Consider the following 26,965-nt stretch of genomic DNA (forward strand, 5'->3'; position numbering starts at 1 on the left):
AATTAATTGCATAAATCAAAAGATACACGCAGTGTCAGTCATTACAGTGATATGACCAAAAATTTGATTTGCTATATCCCAATCTAATAAAAAACAATGGGATGAGGCTAAAATTTTTGTTTCAAAGCAGAGTTCCAAGTACCCTAATTAAGGACACATGATAAACAATTCCATGACATTGGGAATGACACAAATGAATACACAGCAAAAAATTCATGTAAATATATAAAATATCATACATTTCAAAAACATCTTTAATACAGTTTATTTTTTTTACACTGACTTCTGTACAAATGTGTATTTGCTTTTTTTTTATTTGCTGAAAGACATCATGAGAATTCTTTATTGTTATTATATACGTGGCCAACTCTCTTATGGCTTTTCCCCCCCTTAAATAAAACTGAGGTGAAATGACAGCAAGCGATTCCATGGAAGAAAAAAAAAAACCTTAAATAAATTTTAATTGAACATGAAACCCATGACTGCATATACTGGCATTGTCTTCCTATCTTTACATTGAGGAGATATGATGAGAAAAAATTCGTCCAGAGAATGTTTGGTCACACTGACATCACAAAAACTAGCTCCATGTTGGGTCATATCCTTTCCATTCGGCTGGTGGAGCAAGGTAAACTCTTCGTCCTTTGTACATAAAACTTACTACACCTCGGTAACCAGTACGAGGAACCCCTGACTGTAAGAAAACAAATATAACTTTTCTTATAAAAATATAATAATTTCTAAAAGGGGGAAGGAAAATTCAAGGAAGAGAAGAGGGGGGAAAAAAACACCACCTTTCAATTCTTGGCCAGTTTCTTTCCACTGACCAGATACATAGTAACTTGGCCTAAAGATTTTCTCATGGAATTTGTGGACCATAGCAAACATGAAATTATCATAATTTGTAATACATATCTGTCCCATTTCGATTCCTAACATTGGCTGAATAATAATCACAAAAATTACAGAGGATTTTAGCTTCAATAAAAAACACTGTTTTGGAGCAATGTGAAAAAAGTAGTATGATTGAACATTTTACAACCAGTTATGTGAGAAAGAAAAAACGATGTCCCATTTGACCGTTTGAATGTATGCGTTATCGCATTGGCTTCCAGATTTATTTCAGACACAGTGAAATCTGTGTGTAACGATACTGTCTGTAATGATGTACCTGCCTATAATGATTTTTTTCTTCGGTCCCGAAGAGATATTCCTGTTTACTCAATGTATTTTGAGCCTGCCTATAGCAATAACCACTTTTTTAGATGCACTTGTCTATAACAATAATTTTGTCACTTCAGAAAGCTGGTAGATTTTCTCATGGAATTTGTGGACCATAGCAAACATGAAATTATCATAATTTGTAATACATATCTGTCCCATTTCGATTCCTAACATTGGCTGAATAATAATCACAAAAATTACAGAGGATTTTAGCTTCAATAAAAAACACTGTTTTGGAGCAATGTGAAAAGGTAGTACATTATATTCCAATTTTTTTTACTTTAGAAAACGACAACCCATGGTCTAGAATGTGAAATAACAAAAGATTTCAGCAAATAAGTGAAAAGAAATCATAATCTACATTATTTCTTTCGAGTTTATTTTCCATGTTGATGAGTTTCTTTGATCGACCAAGCCTTGAAATCCACAGGATTTCATTTCAATATTACCAAATGTTTTCGATGTGCATCTGAACATGCATATGCAAGTGTCATTTGCATCAACAAGTAAACAAACAAAATTAAGATTTTTTTTTCTCAATAGTAAGATTTTTTTCTGTAATTTTATTATCAAATAAAGTTAAGCTTACATCTTCCTTTTATACAAACTTTTATGTATACTGTTAGTAAAACTTTAAACTAAAATTTCCACTTTGAAGTTCTTAAAAAAGTTTAAACTTTGTAAGACGAATCATTAAGAACAATGCAATTAGTACTATATATACATACATTATACTACATACACACATTATACCAGGGTTTAAACCAGATAAAAAATTCCTTTACAAAAAATTAAAAAATGCTAATGATTGACAGATGGATGTCTACTCATTTCGTATCTCCTGTATAGATTTTTACAAAAGTGGCTACTACTTCTTTTGCATTATAAGATTTTCTTCTGCATTTCGTAGAAAATGCAACTGTGGCTTCAACCCAGCATTATACGTACATAAACATTGGATGTGTAAATGCTCAAACCGTCTACAACAATCATTTTTCTAGGTCTGTACACTACTGTTATAGACAAGTTTTACTGCAGTTATTCATTGGTTAATGTTATCCGAAACCCAGAGTCTGGATGTGATCACATTAAGAGTGTGCAGAGTATTTCAAATTTTGCTAAAATATTTTTAATTTTTCTCACATTTTTAAAAAATTGTCCAGGTCGCTAGGAATCCTTCTACATATAGCAACTTTCTCCCATGCTTATATTCAGATTAATATAATGTGAATCATTGAATGAAACCTGAATGGAATGATTTGACTGAGGTACCAAACAAACAAAATTAGGCTCAAGCATGATTATGCAAACAAAGATGATAGTGTGAAGGACAAAGTGCTCAAGTAGTGCAGTGGTAAGATGCTCATCTTCCACTATGAAGGTTACCGTCTAGGTCCACAGATTCAAATCCAGACACAGAACATTAGCAACAAATTCTTTATCTGACAAGCCTGGGAAGCGGCAGATGATTCCTTCATTTCCCCCCTAACTCCACTGGTTGGAAAATTACTGTATGGCGATATATGACAGAGTTAGTGTGCTGTAAAGTAGTGTGAAGGACAAAAGTGATAATGTTTGTTTAACCTCAAGCAGAAGTTCTCCGAACATAGTGTCTTACTATGACTGAGACACCTCACCTTGGCGTGATAAAAATTGTGTTGCACTTCCTGAGTGATTGGCACAGACTTTGGAAGCTGAAAGTACAGTTACATGCATTTACGTGCTTTCACTGTTGTATTATGACCACATTTCGCAGGACAGAGGCCATGCACATCTTAATAGTTTTCATGGGGGTAAAAACTTGATAAACTCCAGTTCTTCCAAGAGAAATCGATTTTTTTAAGTATTTTCCCTCATGAGCAGTGACTAGCTTACTGTGCAATGTTTGTATATGTCCTTGTCTCCTCCCCTCCCCCAATGATTCATCGAGGAAATGAAGGATAATTAGACTGGGACATACAGTTTAAAGCAGATTTAAAGTGATTGATCAATTTTTACCATTTCAGCCAAGATATCTTAAAACATACCTTTCACACAAAATTCAGTGTGATAATCATATGCAGTTGAAAATCTGGTCAAGACTATTATATTTTCAAAATCAAAATTGAATCGGATAGTTTAAAACATTAAGATAAATACCATTAAAGCAAATTTTTAATCACTCAAAAAATACCTTTATCAAATGATTAAATAACATAAATATGATATCAATGAAATAATAAAACCAAGGTACCTTAAAATCATCCATGAGACCTAAGGCTTTCGAAGCTTTCTTGAAGGTATCCTTATTTTCATAAGTCACTCGCACAGGCCCAGAGTGATCGATATGTCCTCTCTGGAGCTGGGCCAGAGACACTGGTGGGACACCATACACTTGCTTCACAAAGGCTACATCATAATTGTCCTGCAATAATATATAAAAAGATGCCCAATCAATACCCTTCCCATATTTTCTTAGCAATATTACAAAAGGATAAAGGTTGAAAAGAGGTAGTCAAATAAAATCTAATAAAAATCACATTTATCATATATATATCCATCCTGGGAAGGAGAGTGTATAACCTTGCTTTTGCAAAAGGTTCAGGTTTAGTCCTTGGATAAGGACAAAAAAAAAATTTCACTTAAAATTTTTTTAATTGCATTACAAACAGTCCTGATTACTGCAACCACCTGGATGATTTTTGATAGGGTGAAAGATCAAAATGCACTAGACACCATTAAAACTTGACCATACATGAAAAACCTTGTACAACTTCCTCTACAGAATTTCTACAGGGTTACCAGTAAAATCTGCTTGATGATTTCCCCGACCAAACTCTGGCTGGAAGAAATAAAATTCAAAATCTTAAACCTTTCAAATTTGTTCTTCTTTCCTTCACAGAACTCTTCCTTGACTTTTTGCCAAATATTTGACATTTTCTCAGGCCATTTTTTAATTTCTCTGACTTTCCAGGTTGCAAAATTTTGACTATACAGTTGATTGAAAGCCAAAAATGGTAAAAAAAAAAGTGAAAGGGCAAAAAAATTCTGGATTATTCAAAGTTTGTTATTCTCCCTTTGAATTGATTGAAAAATTTAACAAAAATTTTCTGGTATCCGTGCTCTTACCCAAAGGAAAGGCATTGAACATTTTGCCAAATAAGCATGTAAAATTTTTAAAGTCCACAAAAATATCAAGGGAAAAAAGAAATGATTGACACATATTTCTGTTGATCTGAATTACTTGAGATTCGCTGTAGTTAAAATATATTATTTTAAGGAAACTGATATTTTCTGTATTTTATGCCAAGGTGAAAGTCACCTGATCTCTGCCAGGACATGAACCCAGGCCCCTTTGCATTATGCACAAGCATGTTCTGGCAGAGAGCAGATGACTATATTTTTCCAGAATTCACCTCACCATAAAATTCAGAAAATATGTTTTCTTGATACATTGGACTGAGAAAATGCCCCATCTACCTCTACTATTTTAGTCTATCAAAATTTATTTAAGAATGCTCATATTATTACTAGAAAATATGTGTATCGTGCATGTGAAATGGCTATTTTGCTTAAACATATCATTTTGCAAGGCGGTATGGATATAACGAATAGTTTCGCTGTTTTTCCCAACTTTGTTAAGTGGGTCTGACTGTAATAATGTACAAAAAAAATATTTGGTCTCTTGTTTGTGTCTTATCCTATGTAACACAAAGTCTACTAGAACAGTAAAATACTTCTAGGAGAGAGATCTAAATGCTCCATCTTATTTTTCATAATTACCAGATTGATGGTAGAAAACATTTACAAGCAAAAGTGTTATAACAGTATGTGTTCAACTTATTTTAAAAAGTTTGACACATTTTGTATTAATAAAAATAATCCCAATGAATAATACAATAATGGTATGTACAAAGTGTTTTGGTAAAAAATCAATTATATAGTTTGGACAATGTTTTAGGCAGAAAACTTGAGGGAAAAAATGACTTAAGTAATGAAAAATTATAATTTCACAAATTCAGGGGGGGGAAAAAAAACCATTACCTTCTTTAAAAATTTAAGATCCATTTTTGTGAAAGGCACAAATTTGTCATTTAATTTAATGAACTTCAGGTGTTTTTCATAGAAAAGACCACTGAAAAAGAATAGAAATTCTGTGAGAAACTTTATCCAATGCAAAAATCCATAGAAATGGTTAAAAACAATTTTCAATATATTTTGTTTTAATTCTTTAACTGAACAAAAAATTTGCTTCATAATTTAGCTGCATGCATTCAACCAATACATTATTTGATCACATTCAATACTTGTTTCCATGATAATGAGGGGGTGAAAAAAAAAACCATGTGAAATATGAACATGGTAGAATAAATATTAGTAACTAAAAATTAAGCCATATTTCTTGAAATAATGACAATAATTATCGAAAGTCCATAGAAATGTCACGTACTTGCTGACACCTATTTTGCCGAATGTTTTAGTGCGAGAAATTTCAGGGCGGATGCATGCACGATCTTTCCGCTGGCTAGGTTGACGAATCCAATCATCCCAAAACCTAAAATATAATACTCAGAATCATTACAGATATAATCATTCAAAGAATATACAGTCAAGCTCAGTTAAAGAAAAGTTGAAGAAACACCAAAGAAATGGGATGTTAAATAATGTTCCTAGTCCATGGATCAGAGTTTTCAAAACTTTTGTATTCTATCACCTCTTCTTCAAAAATGTATTTTTCTACATAATGCCATCCTCCCCAAATTGAGCCTACCATACCTATAGCCTCTATCAACCATCTGGAGCAGTGATTCTTAACATGGGCGTTAACGTACCCTTGGGGGCGATAATACCCACATTTGGAATCACTGATCTAGAGGATTCCACCTCATCTCCCTCCTCAAAGGAGGAAAGGGTGATACTGCCCACTTTCAAATATACAGTAAAACTTCAATTAACCATCAGTTTCTGTTATGTCATCTGAAAAAAATAAACGGAAAAAACAGCCTCAAGTTATAAAGTTCAAAAAAATTGGATCACTGCTATGGTCTGTGCAAATGCCACCAACAATCATAGATCACCGTAATTGGGAAACCAAAAAAACTATGTGCTTTCAAAAAATTTAAATATGAACATATTGCCTGTGAACTGTTATGCCTAAAAAAATGTTTGGATGGACCAAACAATTTTTTCAGAATGGTTCCACAAAGTTTTCATGCCTCAAGTTAGAGCTCATATGGTTGAAGCCAAAAAGCAGTTGTCGCAGGAAGCATTCTGTTAATGGACAATGTGCCAAAACACCCCTCATGTGAACACAAAAGTGATGACTACCATCATCAAATGATGGTAAAATAATATGCCTCTTTCTCCCAAGGAATACAACTATTTATACAGCCTATGGACCAAGGCATAATTGAAAATATGAAGCAACATTACAGAAGAGCTTTTATCCGAAAGCTTGCTTTCAAGACTGTCAAAGAATTTTAAAAGAGATGCACAACATAAAGGAGGCTATTTTCAATGTCGCCACTGCCTGGGCTGACCTTATATTGAAGTTTATAATGATCGTTTTGTAAAATTAAATACAATATGTAGATATGTATTTTTATTCACTTTTAAAGGATTTTATTTTCATTTTCTTCTCAAGCCCACAGTGAAATCACGTCACTGTACATACGTATTAACAGATTTGTTATTCATCAATTTGGTTATCCGTCAGCCCTGGTCCGGAAGGTGACGGTTAATCATTTTACTGTATTGATTTGAATATTATCAAGTTAAGAAACACCACTTATTATAAAGAAAAATTTGATCAAAATGAAAGAATGAGATAAAATACACTTATTTTACACAACACACTAGCAATATACATTCATACGCTTTTAAATTTATAGACCAGTGATGGAGCCAATTAATATATATAAGGTACAGTCGAGCCCTATTTTGATGCGACCCCATTTTGATGAATTCTGGTGTTATTGATGGCAGATGAAAGCACTACACATAACAAACATTACACAGAAACAAACTTCATATTAGGTTCACAATACGTACATGCACATTCCGGCATGAACCAATTCGTTAGAAATTCCATAGAGTAATGTGTTGAATGCCACCAACCTTCTAATTTTAGAGATGACAACTTCTCTGTTTTTGACAAAAAAATCACTGTATCTGGTTGCGGAACTCGAATGTTCAATAGCACAATATGAATCTGACCATCCATCATGACAAATTTTTGCTCTTTGGAATTATTGGGGTCTGTGTAGCCTAGTCGGTTATAATTTTGAGGCGCCATTGTGAGTTGGCATACACATCAAAAACGTTTTTAATTAAATTCAACTAGAAATACAAAGGCAATGAAAAAGTAGAAAGAAATGGGGTAAAAATGGCTATGAAAACTTTAAAAGCAATGCGCGTGTACAAAAAAGGCAGTGTGATGACAACATAGATGATAACTGTCGTTAATAGAAATAATCAATACAAATAGTCTTTCAATCAGGTCTGCTGTTGAAAAAGACTAAATTAATAAGAAAATCAATTTCACACACAGTAATTTTACCTAATTGTGGGTCACACAAAATAACCTCATGGGCCTGTGGGCCAGCAGTTGGCCATCCCTGTCATAAAGCATAGTCAAATTTTGAGAAATCAATTTCAAGAAAACTCATTGTTGAAATTTTCGTACTCTAGCATAGCTTTAAGAGAAAAATTTTGAAGAGAAGAATGGATTAGGATTTTTTTATTTGAAGAGTGATTGTTATTTTAACTGGGTGTTCATGGCTATAAATTTTACAATATACATCCGAATACATGAGTATTTATTTTGTGTAGCATTTGGCTGATCTAAGAAAAATTTCTGATAATCAAGACAAAAATTACATCCACAACGAGGACTCTACTGCAATATTTGAAAAGGGATATGGTGGGAAACTATTTTGAATTATCATGTACTGTCAACTTACGCTTTAGGCCACTTGACCATCAGCTCCAGCCAGAGAGATTTTGTTAGCATCCATCCCAAACCAGGGAAAAAATCAGACCTATACAACAATTCTAAAAATAGGAAAAAACAAAACGCTCTAAATTTTCTAAAAACAATATCTCACCACATATGTAGTTGTTTTTATTATCACAAATTATTGAATATTTAAGTAGGTGAGTGATATATGATAGTGCTGAGTTCAGGAGATACAGAATAATACCACAAAAACAATCAACCAAAATTTACCAACAGCATGAACACATTCATGAATAAGAAATTATTTGAACGATTCAAAGTAATGTAACTAATCATTAATTCTTAGCAATAGGCAGTTGCCTTTTTTAGTGTGCCTTTATTTTGTTAATCCCGAAACAGTTTTCATCATTTTTCCTTGGAATATGCCTATAATCTGGAAGAACCTATAAAAGCGTACAATATAAATAATTTTTTTAGGATCATCTTGATTCAACGTCATCTGATTTAACTCTTTAACGCCCAAATAAAAAACTTGGGAGGGTCGTGAAAATACCAAGTTTTTTGTGTTCGAAGTGGACTCGTCCAAATTTCGGCCACTTTCCCTTTCCCCACATTTTCTCCATGAGTTTCTATTCATGCCACCCTTTGCATTGACGTTCACCTTTTCATTGCAATGGATTTTCGGAGATAATTTGTCTATTGAAAACACCCCTTCCCTCACAGAATTATCTGTTTGTAAAATGCATTGAGTACCCTAAGGAACATTCTAGTACATCAGCTTTTAAAATCCCATTGATAGGGCGTTGCAGTTGTCTTTTCCGTTCCCGCCTCTGACAAGAGCTTTTATCTTCTTAACCGTTGGTGACAAAAGCTCACCAAAACATACCCATACCCCCTAGCTGGGCCGACTTGAGGCGGTTATGGGCATTAACCTACTCGGCCGACTTCGGGCGATCTGGGCATTATAGAGTTAATGATGTAATTGATAATTCATTCTACTGATTTATTTTAGGATTTCAAGTAAAAGGAATAGGAAGATTGATGTACAACTATAATGTTTGAAATTCTTTTTCTTCCCAGTTGGCAGAGTTTAACATTTAAGAAGAACGAAAAAAAATCAACAGAAAAAAAAAAAGAGTTAAGAATCTAGATTGTTATTGGCTTGCATTCGTAGAATTAAACTTAAATGAAGATGAAAAGGAAAAAATATATACTGTATTTACTCGCACAAGATGAGGTATGATTTTAGAGATCAAAATAAAGTAAACTAGATTTATTAATTCAACTCCTTATTTAGTTTATTCTCATATAATAGCATAAGATTTTTAGGACAAGATGACGCGAAAGCAGGGTGACATATTGAATAGAGGATTTCTGAATAAATTCTGGGGATTAAGGGGGGGGGGCGCTGAGAATGGTTTTGCAAACTACTGTGGGTGGTTGAACACCCACTGCACCCCTGGATTTGATGCCACTGTAGGGATCCCTGTGTCTGGCACAGGGCTCTGAATTAAACAGGGGACCCCCCTCAAAGTATTGAAAACTCTCACTAATTCTGAGAAATCATGTCTTTCATAAATTCTGAATTTTCATAAAATTTTAGAACTACTTTTCACTTTTTTTATTCATCAATTTTAGATTATATTACTCCCAGATTCTGACTTGTACAATATTAAATTTTCAATGAATCCTGAATCATCGTCTCCAATCAGTCAAAATTACCATTAGTTTTGGAGTTATTTTTTAAATTAATTCCCCCTTTTGTTTTGTCTTTTAGTGACAATATTTTCAATCTTAAATTAGAGAGAAAAACTCAGGTTGAAGAGCTACTTTTGAACACAGCATGATCAATAATTTTGCCACAATCACATTTAGAGAGATATTAAAAATAAAGAAAAAGTAGAGACAAAAATAATGATAGATTAGAACACTTATTACCTGGTTGTACTGCAACTAAGCTTTCTTTCCCATTATCATTCCACGCAGAGACACACCACAGAGTGGGATCACTATGCAAAATGGGGTGAGTGGCAAGAAAATACTCGAAAAAATCTGGAGCAATATCCAAATCATCTGCAACCAAATTATACATAATTAAATGAGTTGCAATTTATAAACACAACAATTTATACTGAACTGAACTGAAAATGGATATGAAAGAGAGAAAATCTATGCATGCCATACTAATCCTTAAGACCAAAACCACAGGCTGACTCATTCACCATCTTTAAGCTCAAGTTTAAGTCAGTATTATTGCTATAGCTAATCACTGTTGTCTATCTTTTTTTAATTATTAGATGTCACTTGGAATGCCAAAATCAGTTTTTTGTTCAAAGATGGAGGACCATGACTCCATCTTCCTTTCTACGCATCTTATGCCATATTGATATGGGTGATTTATGTGATGGTTGAATCATACTATACTGGTTATTATTACAGCAATAAGTATCTTACATATTCTAAATTTGTTTGGTGTGATAATTTTCTGAATAGAATTTTGTTGATGGTATAAGGACAACAATATTTTAAGGATCTTATTTTCAAAAGAGAGCATTTTCACTTTTGCTAAATTTACAGTGGAAGCAAAAATGTACTTATCAGAAACACATTTGCTTTACAAAAGTAGAAAATAGCCCAACAGGTAGAGGAGAGAGAGCAATATTTAAACATTGTTTCTTGATCAACATTCAAGGGAATTATCTACATTTGAATTTCAGAAGTGTTCCAGTTTGAAAGAAATTTAGTGGAAATGTCACCTTTTCATTAAAATTGGAGCTGGTCAAGTCTGAAAAATTGGAAATTTTTGTCACCTAATGATTCCAGATCTCCCAGAATGGTCTAACCAATTGCCTAAGTTCCCTTAGGGGACAGAGCGGGGATCATGTTCTGGTCTAGTGGCAGTGTTGATTAGAATAGACATTTTCTCCTCTTCTATTGTTACTGCCCTCTCGTCATTAACACAAAACCCCATCATTCTACTGGAACCTCCCATAACTGTCACTACTGTTCATGGCACCTCCACTAATACACTTTTTTGAATTATACTGACAGGATTCAATGTATTTTACTATACATTAATGCAAGATATACAGAAAACTGGATGTTGTGAAGATATTTATTATTTCAAATGTTGATTTTTTTTAAGGAAGGAAAAACATATCTCTGCCTCTACTGAGAGTCGAAACCAAGTTCTTCGATTGCCAGGCGAGTGCTCTCACCACTAAGCTACAGAAGAGATAGAGATTTTCCTTCACTTAGAGCGTATAGGTGAGTATTAGTGGTGAGAGCACTCGCCTGACAATCAATGGACACTCATCCAGCAATCGAGGGACCCAGGTTCAACTCCCGGTAGAAGCAGAGATGAGTTTTTTTCATTCCTTAAAAAAAAATCAACATCTGAAATAATAAATATCTTCACAATATCCAGTTTTCTGTATATTCAGTTTTTCTGTATATTCACCTTTCATTAACAAGTGGAGAGCGACATCATGTCATATATACACTAATGGACACTCGTTATGAACAAAATTTTAGGTCCCATGGGTGACTGTTATCGAGAGGTTCTACCAAAAAATGCTGAAGTGAATAAATCAGGTGGATATGTTCCCTTTCGACAGAAACGACTAACTTTACACTAATTTTTACCAAAATATCTCCATTGGAATAAACTCTGTTGCATAATCTGATAGAGTTCATCCCAAAGATTCAGAAATGGTAGAGAAATCAATTTAAAAAAAAAAAAAAATGGAAATGCTGCTCCCTTTTAAAAATAAGCTTCTCATTTGATGGATTACAAGCTACACTATTTACTCAAATTTTAAAGTCCATTTCCCCTCTCTTAACAAGTGAAATCAGTCTATAAGGAGGTGCACATTGGAATCAGCAATAAATACATACTTATATCTATGAATATTTTTTTAAAAATCGCATAGTAGAGCAGAAATAACATGAAAGTCAGATTCAAGTAAATATGGTACTCATATAAATCACATAATGACAAAACACCTAGTACATATTTTGTAAAAGGAAAAAAAACTAAAGAAAATTCATAGAATTAAAAAAAAAAAAAAGAGGGTGACTACGTAATTGCTTCAAAACAGCTTTTATATACTGACCTTCAACTATAATTACAGTGTTAAAATTGAATCGATGAAAAGTTTCATTTAATGCCCAGCCATAATGCCTTGCTATCTTATAGTATCCTTTAAATTTCTTCTCTTTACCAGTAAGAGGAATGTCACTCTGGTCTGGGTGCTGTAACATGAAAGAATAGAATATTTAAGTTATACATACACATTCTTATTTGGCTTAGATTCACAATAATTTATTCCACATAATAGGCCTAATTTAAATACTGTGACACATCAACACTCCTTAAGCATTATCTCCTATGTAATTTTATGATTACAACACTATGAAATATTCTCTGTAAATAGATAGCAAGTTTGCCCATCACGAAATAAAAATGTGGGTTTTTCAAACATATGTGGGAGGAATTCAAACAACTATCTGCACTGTTGCCATAGGATATCTTTAGGTTGGTCAACTGTCATCTATGCATACATGCTTAGAATTGACACTACTCCGACAGAAACAGATTTAATGCTGGCACACCAGGTGTGCACCCAGGGCCCAGACTCCTAAAAAGGGACCAAAAAACCCAAACTTTACATTATTTTCTGATTTAAGGGGCCAAATACTTTCTTTTGTGCCTGGGGCCTCACTGCCACAGTACTCCAGTCGTATTATCAAAGTTTATATATATAATTTTCTTGTTTGTATGGTAGCAGTATTCACCACGGGAGAACAAAGAGCAGTGATCAAATTTCTGGCTAAACCCTTAACCCATTAACGCCAGTTGGTAAGAAAATTTGCCATTCTAAATTTTAAGTTTTTTTCTTTGCCAATAAATGGTGGAAGTGGTTCTACTCATTATTTTTGTTTTTGACGTTAATGGGTTAAACATTGAAAATAGAGGAATGTATCTTTTCATAAGGGAAAGAGAAAAATTACTTTTTTTTTCCAGCATCGTAAGTCATTAATAAGTGATTGCATCAGGATACTATTTTACTACTTAACTGTATATGCACCTCCTACACATTCTTTTGCAGAGTTTCTAATAAATCAGTACATGCTGGAATGCGTGTTCCGAATGTCTGAGTTATGTTTGCTTTGTGTCATTGCTGGTGCGGTCTTCCACGTTTAGAAGCAAAGATGGTAAATACTTTAATTTTCATGTTTTAAAAGTATCTTGTTGAAGGACTGCCTGCTCTATGTGAAAATACCTTTTTTTATTGTATCAGGTTACAAAACTTACCACTTATGAGTAATGGCAGCAATTTAAAGATTAAGGCATTTAATTTTTTTGTACATGTAAATCACTGAGGGCACAGGTCGATAAGATACTCGCCTGAAGTACCAAAGGATGTTTAGAGGTGTAGCGATTTCGATACCTGGTTCGTCCTTGTCAGAAAACTTTCATGACACAGGGGTACAACAGAAACGGCGACATGACCACAGAAAAAATTACTACCACAGGGAGTCCCCCATAGAGGGGTTAGCACACCAACCTCTCGATAAGTATAAAAAACAAGCCTGTTGTTCGGAATAGGCAATAAATTGTAGGTCCCAGTCTAATTAGCCCTTGTGTGCAGAAAATGACAGTGGTGCGACAAAAAAGATCAAATGTAAATCACTGACATAATATGGTGCAAAACACCACACAATACTCTTTCACAATGTGAAGTATAATTTTTCTGTAGCAACTCGTTACTTTTTATTTGACCACACTGTATATACCAGGTCTGGGAAGCTATGGCATCAAAAATATTAAATGACTAAAAAAAACAAACATGCACAACAGTTAATACACCATACCTGTATGAGAGTAAGCTGGTTTCCATAGGACTCAATAACCTTTGTTGTGGGATCATGGCCACAGTCTTGACTAACAATGATGGGGAATTGTTTGGAAGAAGGTCTGTACCTGAATCAAAGTTTTTTGAACAGATTTTAATTTCTTTACTTAAAAAATAATACTAATAAATTTAAAGACATAATCTTCAGCATCAGGATAAGGATTTGTTAATCACATTTTTTGTTGAAAACTTTGATTTTTATATCATTATCTATACGCGATAAATAAGTCTGAAATTATTTTAACCCACAGATTATATGCAGGAAAATATAGTACCAGTATGAAGTGAACTGCAGTCGAACCCACTTATGACCAGGAACTCATTTTCAGTGAAAATGTTTCTTAAATCTGGACATTCATTAAATTTGTTTTCCAGTTAAAAGAAAGAAATTTCTTAAATTAAGAGCTTATAGCGAGCATATACAAGATCATACAGTCGAATCCCATTATAACAAATGCCAAGAGACTGGAGGAATCACTTCGTTATAAAGGAATTCCAGGTTACCTAGCATTGTTCCTATGCAAACGTATTTGGAGGATTACAAAAGTGTTCGTTAAAACGAGATTTTCGCTATAACGGTATTTGTTAAAACAGGATTCGACTGTATTATTTATGTGTAAAATATTTTTTTTCAAATAACTTTTTCTCTGATAACTTGATGATTCATATATAACTTTAACAGTATAAACATTTTGTTCCCAAAAAATAAATCAGGAAAGGAAAAATTTTGCTGATGATTCTCACATACACATACATAGAGTCTATATGAGAAGTTGAAGAAAGGCTGAACAAAGCTGGTTGAAAGCAACTGTTAAAATAGTTTGGGGCTCAATCAGCAATTTTTAAAAAGTTTAATTATTCAATTTTTTAATGACATTTTCCATGCTAATTTCCTCCCTCCTAGACACACAAAGCATTACTTCCTGAACATTGATAATAAACATAAAGAGGGATGAAAATTTTTTCGAAACATTTGACTGAGTCATCCCTTGTCAAAAAAGTGAATTATCTAGATATTTTTTTCGTAAGAACGGTGAAAGAAACAAAACTGTTTTCTGGTTTTTCTTGCTTTTACTTTCCATTTCCTCTCATTTATGCGTTAATTTTTTGGAGGCATGCCATTTAATCACTTGTTAAATTTAGGCTACTGCAAAAATCTGCTTGCTAAAAGTGACCCGACTGCTATACAATTAGCATTGTACTAAACAAAATGCATTAATTTCTTCCTTAAATCCAGATCCTTCCGAAAAGCAAGCTTATATAAGTGGATCCAACTGTATAGTTCAGTAAAACCTGTCTTTAATGGAACCTGTATTAAGTGGAAACCTGTCGTCAATGGAAAAAAAATTGTGGTCCCGTGATTTTTTTTCTTTAATGTGATCACCATGTATTCCTGTGTTTCAATGCCAAAATACACATTAAAAAAAAACCTGGATTAAAGTGAACCTGTCTAATGCTGAAACGGAAAGGAAAACTGTACCAACAGAAAATTTCACACAAACACTGAGTGTTTGGTGACCAATAGACCAAGGGATCATACAAAATATCAAAGTGTTCCACCAAAATATTTTGCAAGGCTGAGCAGGACTGGAATTAATTAGAGAGGGGGAAAGGGCAACTGCCCTGGTGGCAAAATCCAGGGGAGTGGAAATTTTAGGAGGGAACAAAACATATCGGAAAAAAATCTTGGTCCCTTGCGATTCTGTTGAAGACTGGTTTTACTGTATTTTGATTTTCTAAATCAAAACAATGTTTTTTTTTCACTCCAGCTAATTTCGAAATAGCAAGGTTCTAATGTACATAACGAAAGAGTCAGAATATTGAGAAAAAAAATAATAATAGTGATGCTCACTTCAAGAGCTGGTCCAAGTTCCTCTTGACTGTTACTCTATTGCAAGCAAACACCAAAACACCTATCACAACATCCTGGAATGCAGTATGTTCTAAAGAAGCTAGTCCGCCATTAGTTTTGCCACCATCAACCAACTCTGAAAAAGTTTGAAAAAAAAACCAAAATATTAATTTACAATTTGAAAGCATGTTGCATCAAACAACAAAAAAAAGTGAAATATGAGGCTTAAAAAACCTAAGAACATTAATCATATAATGACTTTTAATCTCACACCATTCAAGGTCAACTCCATTTGCAAAAAAGGATCTACAATTAGGATTTTTAATGCAAAAAATGTGACCATGAGATATTAAAGATAGAGAATCTCTATGATGATGAGTGAACAAAACATCCTGTTATTATGGGCAATCTACTGCGGTTAATCAACAAATTCTTAAAAGAAACAATCACTGTTGGAATCAGTGGTGGAGAAATATAAGGCTGTGGTATCTATAAAATTCACAACACGATATGGCATGCATTTAAAATCACATGGAGACTGATGAAAAGCAATAGTGATATCTTGACTTGCATCAGTATTTCATTCCAAGACTGACAAAATAAGTCGAAAAAATACAAAGGAAGAGGTAAACCTTGCCAATGGTAATGCCCCACCCTCCTCAGGTGGAGAAGGGAGGTAAATTGATATTTTTTCATTCTTTCCTCAGGGCTTCCACTCAAAAAATTAGAAAAAGTAGGATGGGGTACCCCTATTAGACAACATAATCATAGCATAAAAAAATCCCTAAAAAAAAAAAGTTTTTTTTAAAAAAAATTTTAAAGTTAATTTTTTTTTCATAGCACTATTCCAGTATCCTATAAGATTAGCTCGAGCCAAAGCAAAATGACAGAAATGGTTACAAAAACAATTTTTGGCCAAAACAGTACTAGCAAGCACAGATAATTCTTTTTCACCTCTCCTCACAGTATAAATTGCATTCTTTTATTTTGGAGTCTTCCAGTCTAGTCTATCAACTCTCTTTGACAATCCACACAACAGACGTGCAAGTTTTTTAAGGATGACACTCTTTCGAGACCACTTCTAAAAGCACAGTGCAAAATGTGTGAATTACAAGGCCTGATGTAAAGAAGAAAAATAAACCGGATGGTTTTACTGCCTTGTCCTTTTTTTAAAAATGATATACAGGGTGATCAGCGAATAAGCCCTTATTTCAAAATTAAATATCTCTACCACAAAGATCAATAGAATTATGAAGTAAACGGTACATTTATTACGTGCGGTATGCGCCAGAGGCATTATCGGTCCCTTCTTCGTGCGAGAAATGATTACTACTGAACGTTACCTTACAATTTTGGAACAATTTGTCAGCACACATGCCGCAGCCCATGCGGCGAACTTTAGGCGAATGCAGTGGTTTCTCTTCACACAAATGAGGATTTTCAGAACCCCAAAATCTCCAGTTTTTTTTTTTTTTTTAAATTTTAAAAAATTAAAAAAAAAAAACTAAATTTTCGAAATTTCTATACAACATTCTTACAGTTTTGCTAATAAACGTACCGTTTACCGCATAATTCTATTGATCTTTGTTGTAGAGATATTTAGTTTTGAAATAAGGGCTTATTTGCTGATCACCCTGTATTTACATTTTACTGTTCAATGCCACTGTAACCATTTGCAACAAATGAAACATTTTCATTTCTAGCTCTTTGTTGAGTGTAGTAAATATTGTTTATGCTCCTGCATGCCCCAAAAATACACAAGACAATGCTATTGAGTAGCATCAGAATCACAAAATCTAAAATAAGCTTATGTATCCAACTGCTTTGTTATGCAGTTATATACAAAATGTGCACCATAACTTTGAATGATGAATGTTAGTTACTGTACAAGTTAATCATAAATTCAAAATTATTTTTCCCATCCAGACAACTACTCTACATATTGAACCCTCAAACTAGGCAAACGAAAAATTAATAAATTGAAATGGTCCACATAAACCCCCAAATAACCCTAAAAACGATACAATTTCTGCTTTGGCAGAATCAATACAATCTACAAAATTTGTAATATTTGGCAATATATTGATGATTCCCTACTCAATTAAAATGAATTAAAAAGAAAAGTAGGAAATGTTACCAAAAAGTAGGACACCCTGTACTTACTCGAATGATATTTTTTCATGATTTCATATGAATTTTAAGTTATGTTTTCTGCCTGCCCGCCCGCGCACACACGCACGCGCGCGCGCACACACACACACAGCCTCCTACGAGGTGAAGAGAGGAAGTTGTCTTGCACAACAGCTCTGGGCATGAGCGGTCATCAATCAATCAATCTTACACACACAGTAAAACACGTTTTTACATATCAAGACCACAAAGGTGGCATCTGGCACAAACTAATGCTTGAACTTATTTGAATTAGCTGAACCCAGTAGAATTTCATAGTATATAATATCCACAAGTATTTTTTGCGATCACTAGGGTGAGAGGAATAATTCACTTTCGATTAGAGATGTTTAATTCTTGAGAATAATCTTGAGGAGAATATTCTCTGGAAGGACTATTATAAATAACTTTAGAATATAATTAATGATAAATATTCTTATCATTTTTGATGAGAATATTCTCTCCCCCACTCAAGAACACAGAAAAAATTTGTGAGAAAAAGTTTATAGTCCACAACATTAAACTTTGAAAGCAAGAAAATGATATCAACATGGCTGAATTGCACAACTTGCAAAGAAATACGAGTGATACATAATTTATATAAGTTCATTCACATTGAAAAAAATAACAGAGTTCTGTATCTTCTTTAGAATAAAGGTGATAATAAGAATAGTTCCCTTTGTCAAATTTGGTTCTATTTTTTGTGTGTTTCAAACTTATTTTTGAAAATTTATCTGATTTTAAAAAGATATTTTCTTCATCTTCAAAGGTTTTCAAAATCTTAATAACAAAAACTTTTGAAACCTCTCACTATGACGAGGATATTCTCAGAATTTCTGCGAATATTCTTGAACTAAAAATTGTCATTATGAGGTGATTATACCAAAACATTTTTTGTTTTAAATGTTTCCAACAATGAAAACTGAATTATATTTCTTAATATAAACAAAATTAGCCATTTGTTTTTGATTATTTAAAAGGAAAATGAATATTCTCGATTATTCTCCAATTTTTTATATCCAGGAGAATATTCTCATATCTTTAGTTCCAATGATAATTGATAATTAAATTCAAAGAGCATTCTGCTTGTGGATGCAAATGTGTTTAAGAAGAAAAAAAAATTATCATAGAAAAAGCAGATTGGTTACTACACAGTTCTAGACAAATGAGCGTAGGATAAATCAAGGTTCCACTGTATTGAAAGTTGTCAAAGGCTTACTATTTTTGAAGCTTCTCAGGACAGCCAATAATTCTTTATTGTAATTCAGTTGTTCAGTCAGTTCGATTTCCAACTGATCCAGTTGTTGGTTAACTTGCTGAAATCTTTGAGCCTGATGAGAAAAAAATCATGCATCACAATAAACATATCCAATAAAATATCAAATAATCCTATTACATGACACTCAAACTTGCTTTGTTTTTATTTTTACCCCAATTTATCACAAAGATAATAAATTAAATAATGCAGATTTAATTCATCGAAATGCTATGAAATAAACACTCACTTTCCCCTGAGGCCGATGAAGAAACAAGAAGTACGTTATGGCTGCCCAGAAGAAAAACGCTAAGGTCACAATAAGAATGAAAGATCTTCTACGCATTGCCAACTGAGGCGTTCATTCATATCTGCATGAAATCAACAATATAAGAAAACATATGGATACTGGAAGGCATAAGAGGTATAAGAAAAACGTGACTGCAAAGAATATTAAACATAATGTAGAAATGCTGCATCATTATCTAGAGCACGGGTGGCCAACAGCTGCCCTGTGAAGTGATTTTGTGCAACCCACGACAAGGTAAAAGTACCGTGAAAAAATTAAATTTATGATCATTATTTGAACTATCGGTTCCAACAGCATATTTCCTGATTAATAAACTTCTTATTTCTAGTGACAAAATTAATTTAACTAAAAAATTAATTCAATTAATAATGGAGCGGCTTATACACTGAAGATGCAGCCCGCGATGCTATAGATCAGTGGTTCTCAACCTTTTCAAACCTGCGGCCCGGTTTCATTCATTTTTGTGAGTCTAAGGCCCAGTCAAACACACGACCAACAGAAAAATGAAACAGCTACTCACTCACGGCCCGGTATGAATGATATCAGGGCCCGGTGGTTAAGAAACACTGCTATAGATGACCATTATGTTGGCCCGTGAACAGAAAGAAGTTGGCCATCCCTGATCTAGAGCAAACCAAGAGGATAAGACTCAAATTATTTGCAGCTCTTGCTTTATGATGCCGCAAAAGCTCAAAGATAAAAAATATGCATCAATCTAGGCTTACTGATTATTTTAAATGAGGTGCACAAATAAAAATTGGATTGAACAAAAAACAACTTATCCCGCTTATATGCGGTTTTTCAAAAAACAGCCATGAAAAAATGTTTTAAGCAGGAAAACACTTTAAGCAAGAAATATCAGATTACACAGACCTGTGATGAAAAAGCTTCCTTAAAACCACAATTAGTGCTTTTTACAGTATTTTAGGTGCTAATTACTGGAATAATAATTAGAAAATTCCATCAACTCTAGTTTTTTAAATTAAGTGAAAATTAAATTTCAATAGTAATGTATAGGCAGCATATAAACCACATTGAAACAGTGTTATAAACAAATATAGTAAATAACTTCCAAAAATATTTCAGTGATGTTAGAATGATTTTGGGGCCCCGATTCCAAATCTGGCATTGGTTTTGCCATACCGTTTCTACCTTATCAGAAAAAGTGAAAATGATATTTCAATAGTTACACCATAAGCAGCATACGAATCACATAGTAACTGTGTTATGAACAAATATATTAAATCACTGCCAAATATATTTTATTGATTTTAGGGCCGATCATTATAATGACAGAGTTAGGATATAAATGTGAGGTATGCATTTATGAGGTGACAAAATAACAATAAAAATTCTGAAATATTTGGATTTGACTTTTATATAAGTAATTATAAAGTATTATAAGTATACTTAAGTATATTACTTGAGTATTTTTTTTAGAACTGTGTTATTATTAGTAGTCCTCCAAGCATTAGATGAGACCGGGCATACAACATGCCAGGTCACAATAGAATAGTTCGACTATTTTTTTTTTTCAAAATCAGAAGTTAAACAAGAAAGCTTAGTTCTGTCGAATGATTCTTGATATGCAATAGACTTACCTGAAAGAAAATAGAATAGTCTGACAAGATGGAACATAGCCAAGTCTCAATCTTGTTCTTGAAGGACTATAATACAGTTCAACTCTTCTTAACGGACACCGTTCAGATACGGTCACTCTTTTATGGTCAAATAACATTCCCTTTTCCATAATAAAAAAGTATGCATTTGAAACCCCTTATTAATGGTCACCCTTTTTTCACTGACAAATTTTTGTATCTCGCCAGAGACAGCAAAAGAAAGGTTTTACTGTAGTTGGGACAATGACTAGTAATAAGCAGGAAAATGTTAATAAGTGGGGACATTGTAGGCGATTTCCCACTCTATTCGCATATAGTGCAACTGAACATAATTTGTAATTTGTGTAATTTAACACTAGAAGGATAGAATTATCAATTTTGACCGCAAAGCTACTTTGACACGCGATTACACTCGAACGGTTTATTTCAGCTACTTGAAATTTCATGACTTTTCTCGTCTTGAGACACTTAAATTCCTAAAATATGAATATTCTAGGTTTCTTAGTTTAGTGGTAAAATGTAGTTCTACCTAGAATGATGGTAGTGGTTGTAACATATTGTCCTAGGGGCTCACATGTTCCAATAACACTAAGTGGTCCTCCGGGAGAGGACCCGGTCAAGTCATGAGAATTGCTTTGTTATATTTCTTATTTATGAATAATGTCATGATATTTTATTGTGTTGATATATATAAATATATATAGTGAAAAAATGTAGTATTATTAAATATCTCACGGGCAGAGGTACCCACAGGCTTCTGTTCGTCTTAATAGTTCCATGATTTCGTAATAAAATAGTTATGTAAACAATGTGGGAAGAGCCTGATCAACTTCCTCCATCTTGTTGAGACTGTTGCCACCAAGACTTAATAATGTTGAACATAACTCAATGCCCACATGTCCGTATGCAAATCATCTGAATGATGTCATCAATTTCTTCCTACCCCGAGTGCCTGCCGTACGACGACTGGTCCGAGAATATATCTGTTCACCTCCACTATAAATAGTCCGGCTAGACTTCACATTTCTTCTTCGTTCATCCAGCTAGGCTAAGAGCAGCCACGAAGCTCTTCACGATAATTTACTAACAACCTAAGATGTGTTAATCACTAAAATGTGACTAATCTTATTGAGCTTAAAACTACTCTGGCTGGTCTGGATAGTCGTTTTCTAATGATTTTACTTATCTAGTCTGAGAAGTTCGTATATTTCTAATTGGACAAAGTGTTTGATGCGAGCGATGATCGTAGTAATGTGATTTATGTCCGCATGTCTGCAGTACGCCGTTCAAGGATGCTCAAATGAGCTTACAACAAAAAGTGATGACAGGCATCTTCCTTGTGTGATGAAATCATCTTCTGTGTGTTGTCTTCTCGTCTACTAACTTACGATGTCTTGATGTGCTGATTCATGGAACCGCGATCTTCCCGCTGATGGTGTGTGCCACATCATTGATGTGCTGTCTCATGAATTGTGATCTTCCCCCTAGTAACATTTGTTTCATCATCGATGCGCTGATTCACGAACTTTGATCATGGACTTCCGTCGATCAGATTGAATTGCACACCATTCCCAGTCTGATTCCTGAGAAGTCAGCCAGATCTTCATAGTCTGTGTGGATAGTCGACAACATAAGTGGGCGAGATCTTTTCATATCTTATTCATTGAGATCATGACTATTCTTGTTTAATGATATTTAAATTGATGCATTGTAAATTAATTTGTGTTTTTGATTTTCATAAACGACTTAATCTGGAAATTGTCAATGTTCCTTTGAGTTTGCCTGTGACTTATATTATGGATGCAAGAATCACAGGATGTAGCTGAAACTAATTTGCTACATGGTCATTTTCACCACTATAGATATATTTAACTAATATGATTGTAAAACATGCGGCAATAGACAGTCTTCTTATGCGAACATTGACACTGGGAGAACAGATGTTTTATCACGTTGTTTTTCGCCAGAACCCATTTTGTATCTTTCGAAGCTACATTTTTTAAAAAGCTAGTCACTGTACGCTATTGAATTTGTTTTGTATTTTATGGATCTTTGCACTTCTACTGCATTTTACTCATAGTACAATGTTTTGCATGATGAAAATCTTCAGTTTTCACTATTTCCTCTATGGACAGGGCTGTAGCCCCGAGGCTGAGATGATTATCATTTTTCAAAAACTTCAAGTTAGATTCTCACAACACGTACATACACATTCCAATATGTACCGATTCGTTAGAAATTCTGCAGAGCGATGTGGACGAGGAATGTGTGGCGCAGTAGTACCTTGGATTATCCAGAACCTCAAACTTTCGAGATGCAAATTATCAGGGTTTTACTACAGTAAAATATAGTGCATTTTAATTGTCAATTGAAATCTTTGCAAAATTTTTGGCACATTTTTCTTATCCAGCAAAAGAACTCCATTTCTTGAAAAAACTCCCTATCTGGAATTTTTTCTCCATCCTGTCAGTTTTCAGATATAGAGGCTTTATTTCACAACATCCAGATTTTCTCTCCACCAGTCACCACTAAGGGACTGTTAAAATATTATATCAGCAGATTTTAACCTTTGACCCCCCCCCCCTCTCGTCAGCAAAATTTTGTCAGCTGTGCCCCCTACCTCCTAATGCATATTGGGATCAATGACGTAAATTAAAATATCGGAGGAAAATATCCTAAAATGTCATTATAATCAATTTCTGTTAACATCAATGCTGTTTGAAGGCTAAGAACGGGAAATATTTCTTCGGGAAATTCATTGTTTGTGACCCGCTCCTTAAGCCTTCTGTGCCCCCTCGATCCTGCGTACACCTCGGATCGGATTGCCCTTCGAGAATGTACGTAGGATGGCAGGGCAAAAATAGACAATTCTCCCTGGATCACTATGCACAGCCCTGGTGAATCCTTCCCCCTGTTCGAAGAGCATGTATTCGCTTGTGTGTAGGAATCCAGCAAATCATTCGCCATAGCATTGAAATCAACATAAATTGATTATAACATTTTTCTTCCGAAATTTCAATTTAAAAAAATATTTTCTGCAATAAAAAAAAAATTGATCTTCTGAGGGCCCCCCCCCCGCGCCCTCCACTCATGTCTCTGATGCCACCAATATATATTGTGAGGTAGAGATGACGAAATTATTCTGACAAGGGGGGGGGGACGAAATTTGATGACGTAATACATGAACACCCCCCCCCCCATGAAATCAAATACCTGGCTACTCTTACTCAGCACCCATAAATAATGGTCACGAATACATTCACTTTAATGGGAAACCACAATGAGCATCAACATTATATTCCTTACATTAATAGCAACGACCTAAAAAAAACAAACCGAAATCGAACTCCAGCACGTGGACATTATCAGTTTCACATACAATCCAATACATTCATGTTTCATAGTAAGTACACGTCATTACTCAAACCACACACACACACACCTGGTGAAGGGAGGGAGGACATCTCCCGGTATGTAAACACATTAAAGAAATAATATAAACAAATAACATTTCAGTACACTTACCGGTCACGTATTCTCGGAGAACGTGCTACGAAACATCAAAATCTGAGAAATACTTAGAATGTATAAAAAAGAAAAGAAATTCAAACTAGCGTTTAAAAGGAACCCCCGCTCCCCGGCAAGGGATTTTGTTTGTAATAATATTAGGCTTTATAATAATGATGCGAATCACGGTTGCGAGAGGGAAAAGCATGTACCGGCGAAGAGATTAACGCATCGGGAGTTTTAACGGGACCAAGACGAAGAACATGTTTCTCTCGAGGCGTTCCTCGATATGGTCCAATAAATTAATACTGCTGCATTCTCCACGTATTATCAACAACAAGCGCCGCCATGACAGCAGCAGCTTAATCCAGAGTGGGGGGGGGGAAGGAAACAGGGACCGCCGATGAAGAGAAATGCTTTTCTCCCCCGATGATCAAGATATTGGAACATGGCGGGAAAAACTATTAAAAAATAGCTCAAAGGGTTAATTAAAAGTTTTAAGATAGTTTTTTTTTTTTTTAATTGGAGTAAGTTTGTTGCTTTGCGTGTAACGTGAATCGCCCATTAAAGCCGGGTTTTCCTAGAAGCCGGGTTTCTGTGCCGCGTGCAACGTGAATCGCTCAGCGTGACACGCCGTCCACTCACCAATGGCAGTATGACCATCGAGCTTATATTAAATAATTAATAATATAAGCTCGATGAGTATGACTGTTCTCCTACAGAACGCAATACTGCTCACGACAGCGCTTTACGTCGGGCGTGATTGGCAGACTCCTGTTGGAGAAGTCAAATGCGTCGTGCGCCGCCCGTTTTGCCGATGTTCTCTTCACTCTCGTGTGTTTTCTTTCCCTTCCCTGCTAACAGGAGCATGCAGACGACAGAATAGCTGATGCCAAAGCCATATATATACTATATAATATAACAGCCCTGATCTGATGCGCCACGCTAGGAAAACACAGACGCGTATTCCTAGGAAAACCTGGCTTAACCCTTTGAGCGGTTTTTTAGAAGTTTTAAGCCGGTTTTTTTTGTTGGGGAAGTTTGTTGCTTTTCGTATAACGTGAATCGCCCATTAAGCCGGGTTTTCCTAGGAGCAGGTTTTCTGTGCCGCGTGCAACGTGAATCGCCCAGCGCGACACGCCGTCCACTCACCAATAAGAAAAGCAGCATGGCTGTTTTCCTACAGAGCGCAATACGCCTCACGACAGTGCTTTACGTCTGGCGTGATTGGCCGACTGCTTCTGGAGGAGTCAAATGCGTCGTGCGCCGCGTGTTTATTTGCCGATGTTCTCTTCACTCTCTTGTGTGTTTTCTTTCCCTTCCCTTCAAACCAGAGCATACAGACGACGGAGTAGCTGATGCCTGGGCCATATACTATAATATAGCCGTCCTGATCTGATGCGCCCCGCTAGGATAACACGATTGTGTTTCACTCATTCTCCCACCTAAAACGCGTAGCGTGATTATGTAACACGTTGCTGCCGACGTGAAGTTATACTGTTCGGTTCACGCGGCGCAAAACACCTATTCCTAGGAAAACCCGGCTTAAGAAAAGCAGCATGACTGTTCTCTTACAGAGCCAGCACAATACGACTCACGACAGCGCTTTACGTCGGGCGTGATTGGCTGACTGCTTCTGGAGGATTCAAATGCGTCGTGCACCACGCGTTTTGCCGATGTTCTCTTCACTCTCGTGCGTTTTTTCTCTTCCCTGCAAACCGGAGCATTCAGACGACAGAGTAGCTGCCAAGGCCTATAATATATAACCGCCCTTGATCTGATGCGCCACGCTAGGAAAACACAAATGCGTAGCGTGATTATGTAACACGTTTCTGCCGGCGCGAAATGGTCTAATTTGGTTCACGCGGCGCGAAAAACCTATTCCCAGGAAAACCCGGCTTTACAGAGCGCAACACGCCTCATGCCAGCGATTTACGTCGGGCGTGATTAGCTGACGTTAAATGCATCGTGCATTTCACGAATCTTTTGTTGTGTTTTCTTTCCTTTCCTTTTTGTTTACCTCGTTTATAGTGCAAATATACGTGGATGTGTAGACGACATAACAGAGGCGCAAATGAGAGCCGATCTACCCGTTAAAAAGTCTCGCCGCAGAGAAAACAACAGGCCTACCACCACACAATTATTCGATCATCACACTTCAGTCACAGTTGGAA

General features: G+C 35.0%; 1 protein-coding gene across 3 annotated transcripts in view; it reads right to left on the reverse strand.

Moving 5' to 3' along the window:
• Positions 1-236: 236 nt before the first annotated feature.
• The window catches only part of LOC149074991 (alpha-1,3-mannosyl-glycoprotein 2-beta-N-acetylglucosaminyltransferase-like), a 31,544-nt gene continuing 4,815 nt past the window's right edge, over positions 237-26,965 (reverse strand). Inside the window, exons 1-12 of one of the 3 annotated variants that reach the window (XM_089245964.1) lie at positions 24,810-25,196; positions 19,606-19,726; positions 19,320-19,431; positions 15,932-16,067; positions 14,039-14,147; positions 12,277-12,415; positions 10,100-10,234; positions 8,166-8,256; positions 5,654-5,758; positions 5,248-5,338; positions 3,458-3,628; positions 237-694 (exon numbers count right to left, since the gene is read on the reverse strand). In XM_089245964.1, the coding sequence (XP_089102090.1) occupies positions 581-694; positions 3,458-3,628; positions 5,248-5,338; positions 5,654-5,758; positions 8,166-8,256; positions 10,100-10,234; positions 12,277-12,415; positions 14,039-14,147; positions 15,932-16,067; positions 19,320-19,431; positions 19,606-19,701 (1,299 nt within the window). In that variant the 5' untranslated portion in view covers positions 19,702-19,726; positions 24,810-25,196 and the 3' untranslated portion in view covers positions 237-580. Of the gene's footprint in view, positions 695-3,457; positions 3,629-5,247; positions 5,339-5,653; positions 5,759-8,165; positions 8,257-10,099; positions 10,235-12,276; positions 12,416-14,038; positions 14,148-15,931; positions 16,068-19,319; positions 19,432-19,605; positions 19,727-24,620; positions 24,727-24,809; positions 25,197-26,965 lie in introns of those variants that run through there. The other 2 variants (XM_089245965.1, XM_089245966.1) reach the window with 2 other exon arrangements.

Source organism: Pholcus phalangioides, unplaced genomic scaffold, assembly GCF_987345545.1.
Source record: "Pholcus phalangioides strain wild (caught in Gottingen) unplaced genomic scaffold, Ppha-v1.0 ptg000016l_1, whole genome shotgun sequence".
NCBI lineage: Eukaryota > Metazoa > Arthropoda > Arachnida > Araneae > Pholcidae > Pholcus > Pholcus phalangioides.